Source organism: Anabrus simplex, chromosome 6 (genome assembly GCF_040414725.1).
Source record: "Anabrus simplex isolate iqAnaSimp1 chromosome 6, ASM4041472v1, whole genome shotgun sequence".
Taxonomy (NCBI): Eukaryota; Metazoa; Arthropoda; class Insecta; order Orthoptera; family Tettigoniidae; genus Anabrus; species Anabrus simplex.
This window is the reverse complement of record NC_090270.1, coordinates 122,757,866-122,765,184: the sequence shown is the minus strand read 5'-3', so window position 1 is coordinate 122,765,184 and position 7,319 is coordinate 122,757,866. Positions and strand designations below refer to the sequence as shown.

At 35.9% G+C, this 7,319-nt stretch overlaps 1 protein-coding gene across 1 annotated transcript in view; it reads right to left on the bottom strand.

Moving 5' to 3' along the window:
• Positions 1-3,458: 3,458 nt before the first annotated feature.
• Positions 3,459-7,319, bottom strand: part of LOC136876175 (transmembrane protein 198) — an 812,502-nt gene continuing 808,641 nt past the window's right edge. The window contains exon 9 of the mRNA XM_068228065.1: positions 3,459-4,524. Within this exon, the coding sequence (XP_068084166.1) occupies positions 4,291-4,524 (234 nt within the window). The 3' untranslated portion in view covers positions 3,459-4,290. The remainder of the gene's footprint in view (positions 4,525-7,319) is intronic.

The window sequence follows — 7,319 nt, the reverse complement described above, 5'->3', positions numbered from 1 at the left end:
TGTCATAGGAACATTACTGTTTTCTTAACATGGAATGATCTATAGCAGCAGTAGCAGCACCACCACCATGACTGGTAGAAATTTCAGCACTAATCTGTATGTGCAGCATGTTATGGTACTATTCTTGCAATTTTTGAAAGCTCCTTCATCATTAATGTACTAGTTTTCTTGCATTAACTTAGGGCCACTAAGAATGGATAGGTGGGGAGGAAGGTCACTAAGAATGGATGGGGGAAGTTTTGTTTGTTTATTGTAAATGATGCAGTAGTGATAATACTATACTGATGGTAGTGATGTGTGACCTAGTAGCTTGCACATAGTTTTTAACCATGACTGGTAAGATATTGCCATGACACTTTCTTGAGTGGTTAATGAGGGTACTTATGATTATTTTACTCGCTTTGAACTAAAGTTATAAATGAAAGGCTCAAAAGTAAAACTGTACAATAACAAAGGTCCATTTATTTTATGCCTGAAAGTTTTATCTGAAATGATTACAACATTTGTATTATTACAAGTTATAAATTCAGTCTGTATTGTCAAACTTAGTGGGCTTGTTAATCTACAGAAAAGTCCCACCTATAAAATACAATATTTATTTCATGTATTACAAGTACACGTTCCATTCTTCTTTGAGAACATCATCAGCTTGAAATACAATCATTAATAAATTGGAATCAAGTTACCATTGTAGGCAAGATATACACTAAGTTAAGATAATCTAAAAGTACATCTACATAAAAAATGAAAATACATTTGCAGGTTTGTAGTGTTAAAATATTTTATAGGAGATGTTTCATTTATGGAACATGTGGTATATGTTGTGATGTGTGAAAGGAAGTTCTCTTCAGTACTATACACTTACAGTAGTTTTAAAAAGCTTGTACAGACACGTACTAAAATGAGTAGAGTTCATATAACATGCTCTATGTTATGTAGTGTTGAATTAAGTCTGAGGATTGAGACCTTGTCAACTATTCTTTGAATAATACTTGAAGTAGGGCTTTTCTTGTGGTTGCAAATTAAGGCCAGACTGGTGACGTTTGATGTTAAAGGTAATAAATGTCATCGCTGGTCTTATGCTACTTGTTATCAGTCTCTTACATTATTTTAACTTAGTGTATGTCTTACCTAAAAATGGTACCTGGATTCCTATTTATTAATGATTGTACTTCAAGCTGATGTTCTCGAAGAAGAATTAAACTTATACTTGTAATATATGAAGTAAACATTGTGAACTTGTATAGGTGAAAGTTTTCTGTAGTTTAACAAGTGCAATTCTATCATACAAGACTACAGACATCTCACATACCATCAGGAGGGCAGGCAGGCAGGCATCAACACTCATCGAAGGGCCCTCTTGACTGATCTTCAATCTCGATGCTGGAAATATGGGATAAGAAGAAAGCTGGACGAACAAAAGAAAAAGAAAATGGCGTATGGCTTTTAGTGTCGGGAGTGTCCGAGGACAAGTTCGGCTCGCCAGATGCAGGTCTTTTGATTTGACGCCCGTAGGCGACCTGAGCGTCGTGATGAGGATGAAATGAAGATGAAGACGACACATACACCCAGCCCCCATGTCAGCAAAATTAACCAATTAAGGTTAAAATTCCCGACCCTGCCGGAATCGAACCCGGGATCCCTGTGACCAAAGGCCAGCACGCTAACCATTTAGCCATGGAGCCGGACTGAACAAAGGAAAAAGGAACAAATAAAATGGTAATAAAGATGAAGCTGAGAAGCAGAAAAAATTTATTAAGGGTTGAAAAAAAAATTGGACGTAGAAGGCAGCAGTGCATGAAGATGTCCTTGTCCTTTTGTGTTTTCTTGTTTGACCTTGTCTCCTTTTCTATTGCTCCCTCTTTTGATGTTGACCTGCCATGGAGGTTTAGTGACAGTCACATTTTCCCTGTCATTTTATCATGTGAAAATATTCAGCGCAACCACTACGTGAAGAATAAATTAAAAGGTAACAGTTGGCTGTGTCAACTTTCAGTGATCAGCTTCCATGTAACATGGGAGTGCGTGAGCAAGTGTCAAATACATCTATAGAATTGTTTATAAAACTGGTTCAAATAGTCACTTTCCTTTCCTATTGATAGCATCCAAACACAATCATGGCTTCCTCTGCATAAAATGCTGAATAATTCTGAGGAAATTGAGAATGCTTTGGATGATACAATTACAGATAACATTTCATACGATGAAAATAAGATTCCAATTGATACCCTGAACTTGGATGAGATGAGGATATTTTCAAGCTTATGTTTGCTTTACAAGTATTATAAATAAATCTGCTTTAGAAATGTACTGGTGTATCTCTGATTTTTAAATAATTCTTGATTTGATAAAGAGAAATATCCATGTTCTGATATTTATGAAGTGAAAATTTAAGATCCTGATCAGTTTGTCTATAAATAAGGGTGTGAATATTACGTGATGGCAATGATTATGCAATGAAATTTGGTACTGCCTAAATGGGAAGTTCAGCAAGATAATCATCTCCATTGAAATCTAATGAGAAGATAAAAGGTCCACCTCTTTGAAGAATGAAGGTAATATGAAGAGAAAGGGTAAGGTCATGTAAAGCCTGAAAACTGAAGACTCTCATATACCTCCCAAACTTAAGACCCTGATGAACCACCAGTTTGCTTCGTCTCTGGCTTGAAAACAAATGCTGCATTGTAAGCAAATTGCTCCTCAAATGTGGTATGGATGGTTAACATTCCTAATATAAAGTAATGGAAAGGACTATACAAGTGAAATAGCACATTAAATGCAGGAAGATAGAAACTCATAATAGTACAAACACAATGTCAGGTCAGCATCAGAAGAAGGAGAACAGAAAAGCCAAGGATAAACATGAAAACAAAACTCCCAATTCTTCTCAGAGCCCAGCAAGCTTAATCCTGCCTCCCAGCTTCCTCAGGAGGGTGGGCTTCAATTCTCATTGATCTTCAGTCTTGATAGCCATTTAAATACAGGAAAAGGGAAGAGACAAAATGATACAGATGAATAATTTTTATTAAAAGGCTAGGAATACAGGACAAACACAAAAGGAGGAGAGGAACCCAATGGGTCAATATAAATAATAGAAAGGAATGAACAACAAGTGATAAATGAAGTCTACATTAAAACTGACGACCTGTAAAGACGGCCTCTCAATGAATCTTAATGCCCACCCTCCTGATGTAGCAGGGAGGTAGAAATGAGCTCGTCAAGGGATGAGAAGAATTGGGATTGATCAGTAGAGAGTCCATCTATTTGAAGAGAGCAGCATATAAGGATGTAGACCCTCATCCTTTTGCGTTTGAATATTCATCCTTGTGTCCTGTTTCTTCAGCTCTCTCTTTCAGTGCTGATCTGCCACTATGTCTATCATATTATGTGTTTCTATTCATATTCCTGTCTTTCTATAAATTCCTAAAAGAAATTTTACTTCAATAATATGATCAGAATTCAAGTTTCATTCCTTGGTATTTATTTTATGCTATTTAGCACATTCTTCAGCCTTAATTAAAATGAATAAATACAATGAAATGGTTCAGCCAGTAACAACATATTGAGTTTTTATATAAAAGGATTTATAAACAGTAAACAAATGCAATTACAGTAATAATAATTCTTATTCATGCTGCCACTTAAATTAAATTACTCTTCTCCTATGCAAACAATTTATAATATTTACAGACTTAATTCAAAAACACAGTGTTTCACTGTTGACAACGTAACAAATATCTTGAGATAAGCTTTTGCTTCTCCTCTGTATTATAACATGAAAAGTTCACAGAAATGGGACAACAAAGGGCTCTACAAGTTACAACAATCTGTACTGTGAAAGAATGTTTCTCTATGTCAGTATTGTCAAATAGTGAAGAACATCTGTTCTGGTTCCTGTAATGTCCATAGAAACCAACGAACCAGCCACTGTGTGAAATCTTTGGTCATGAAAGCACTATACATGTTGTACATACTTGATAAAAAGAATACTATAAGTTTCTCTTTTTCAAAACGTTTTTTGGAATATACATAACATTCTCTTCAACTCATATTCCTTTTTAATAGGTACATTAATCTCTCTTTTCTCCCTTGATGCAATTAACTACAAAACTTTTCTTTTTGTTTTTAACTTTCACTGCTGTCCAAAAGAGGAACGTAATAATAAAATGCACTAATATCTCACTGTGAAATATTCACCAATGTCATCATACACAGTCTGCTTCTCATCTCATATAAAATATAATATACTGAATATTTAATATATTTACACGAGGAATGATATTGTTATCACTATCGGTATGGTGGTCGGCCTAGGTTGAAGTTGACGGATTCTCGACTGCTCTCGTGGCGCCGATCCAGTTGGATGATATCTCCTGAGATCTCCCTGCTTTCGTCTTCAGACTCCGTTAAGGCTGCCAACTGAGTCTGATCAGCAGGAAGAATCGTGAGATGTGTAGAATCAGACTGGAGAGTATTTGTTTCCCCTGGACCACATACTTTACGTTGTAACGCTTGAACGTAGCTCTGAAATGATAACAAAAAGTGTGAGATTTTACATTCAAGATATTTCAATTTAAGAGAGCACATAGTTTGATATAATCAGCTTGATATTCAAGAAACTTGAGGATTGTTCCTTCAACACATGATTATTACAGAGAAGTCACAGAGGAGATTAGTATGAACTGATAAATATAGCCACAATCAGACATTTCAGTTATGTACAGAGTTTGGTGATGGAGACTAGTATTAGAATATGGAAAGATAAGGAGGTTATCAGTTACTTAAAATATTAATTGAAAAAAAGAAAGAAAAGCCATCCATTATTATACTCTCTGTCCAGGTTGGATCTTGGTGTACTACGTATGTACAATTGGCAGACATTTCAAATGCATTACAATATGTATGTCTACTCCTTAGTCCTAGGATATTCCACTGTAACAAAAATCTCATTCAAATTAGGAGAGGAATCACTACAGGCAGTAATAGGAAAATAAGAGAGCTTGGAGTAATATATTTTCATTCCCCCATATAAAGAAGAAAGTTACCGAATCCTACGATTTCTAATGAGAAATGATAAGTCTTTCACTAAAATTTATACCTGAGTACATTTATCCAATGTGATTTTACAGCCAAAACTTGAGTAATTTATAACTGTTTGGTTTTCAGTTAGTTGAAACTAATTTTGAATAAATAAATTTATAATCTACCTGACCAAAAAATGGTAATATAATTTGTTTCTTTTTCAGGTAGTTTATAAATTTATTACCCACAATTAGTTTTGGCAGACTGAAGAACCTAACAGTCATAAATTAACTGAATTGAAACTAAAAAGAGATGGCTTCAGATATTATAAAAAACTTAAAGGTTTGTTTCTCCTGTTATCCTACGGGGTTGGGTATGAGGCAAGATGAATCTGTCGTGGTGGGTTTTTATGACCGGATGCCTTTCCTAACGTCAACCGCATTAGAGGAACAAGATGAGAAGAAGTGAATGACATGATGTATGATACTACGAAGGGAGAGGGTGAAACCTGGTGCCGGCACATAGCCTATTCTTGTCGAATAGCACCATGGGGTCTGTTTAAAGCTTAACGTCCCCATCCAATGGATGAAACACCATCAACAGCGTCATATGCCCTCACTCCATATGAGCACTGTGGAGAGGTTTGAAATTTAATCCAGGCATTGAGCATGCAATCTAGTGATTAGAAATTGTATACTACCACCTCCCCTACCGGCCAACATTCTGATGGTAAACATTTTTTTTGACCAACAGGACTTTAACCGGCTAACCACGGTGTCAGACCGTTTAGACTTCAATGCATTAACGATCATGGCCACCAAGCAACCCACAAAAAAACTTGAATGTGCGTGCAAAATGTGGAACATGAGCTGCAAAATTCATATTAAAAGCATAGAACAAGTTCAGAAACTATTTCTCAAACTTCTGCTAAAAACAACAGGTGCGTATCCCTTCAATATGAAGGAACAATATTGAAGGTGAACAGATGACATAAAATTTTTATAACAATAATAGTAATACTGAGGGAAGCACTAAAAAATAAAAATAAAACACAGCGTGCCATTGACCTAGCCAAGGAGAGCGACGTAACGGGGGGGGGAAGTAGGTCAACAGAAAGTAGAAAATATGCATACAAAAGACACCCTTCTTCTTCTTCTTCTTCTTCTTTCCTTTTTTAAGCATATGGCTTTCTGTGCCAGGAATGTCAGAGGACGTGTTCAGCTCACCAGTTCTCTAGCTGCTTTTCCTGTGAGAGTGTTGTCTGTGTGTGTAGGTGTAATTGTATGCGCTAGGAATGGGAAAGAAGAGCTGTAGTCTTCAGAAAGGTACCATCCCAGCATTTGCCAGGACCTGAACAAGGGAAACCATGGAAAAAAATTTTTTGGAAGGCCAACAGCAGATTCAAACACACCTGCCTCCTGAGTACAGAGTTAGCAACCATAATGGGCTGTGTCGCAACCTACACGTTCAATTACAAAAATCGCTGAAACAAACAGAAAATGAGACCAAACTAGAAATCCCTTTGGTCAAAAATTTCCCAAACACACCAATAATAAGTTTAAATATGTTAAGTAAATCTCAGGATAGTAATAATAATAATAATAATAATAATAATAATAATAATAATAATAATAATAATAATAATAATAATAATAATAATAATAATAATAATAATACCATGGATGTATTCTTCACCTGCCCTCCCTCAAGGGGATGTAGTTTATTCTTTGCTGTAGTGCAGTTGTATCCTTTGTTCCCCTTTTTGAAACCCTTATAGAACATTCTGTACTCACATGAAAATTTGACATATATGCACAATATTATGCAGGCACATATACTCAAGTAATCTAGCATGACCGAGCAAGTTGGCCATGTGATTTAGGGACATGTAGCTATGACCTTGCATTCGGGAGTTAGTGGGTTTGAACCCCACTGTTGACAGCCCTGAAGATGGTTTACCATGATTGTGATTACCTATTTTCACACCAGGCAAAGGCTGGGACTGTACCTTAATTCAGGCCATGGCCACTTCCTTCCCACTCCTAGTGCTTCCCTATCCTATTGTTGCCATAAGACCTATCTGTGGAAAAAAAAAAAAAAAAAAAAACACCCACCTAAAATTATTAACATTGAAAGAGGAATAGTATATCATTTGAAACGGCCTATGTAATGCACCACATATATTTCTGCATTCTTATTGTCAGCAGTATTTACAGCTAAAGCTTAGTATAACTACTCATCTGGGGTTATCTGAGATTAAAATACACTCATTGGGGAACTTGCAAAATAGCATATTC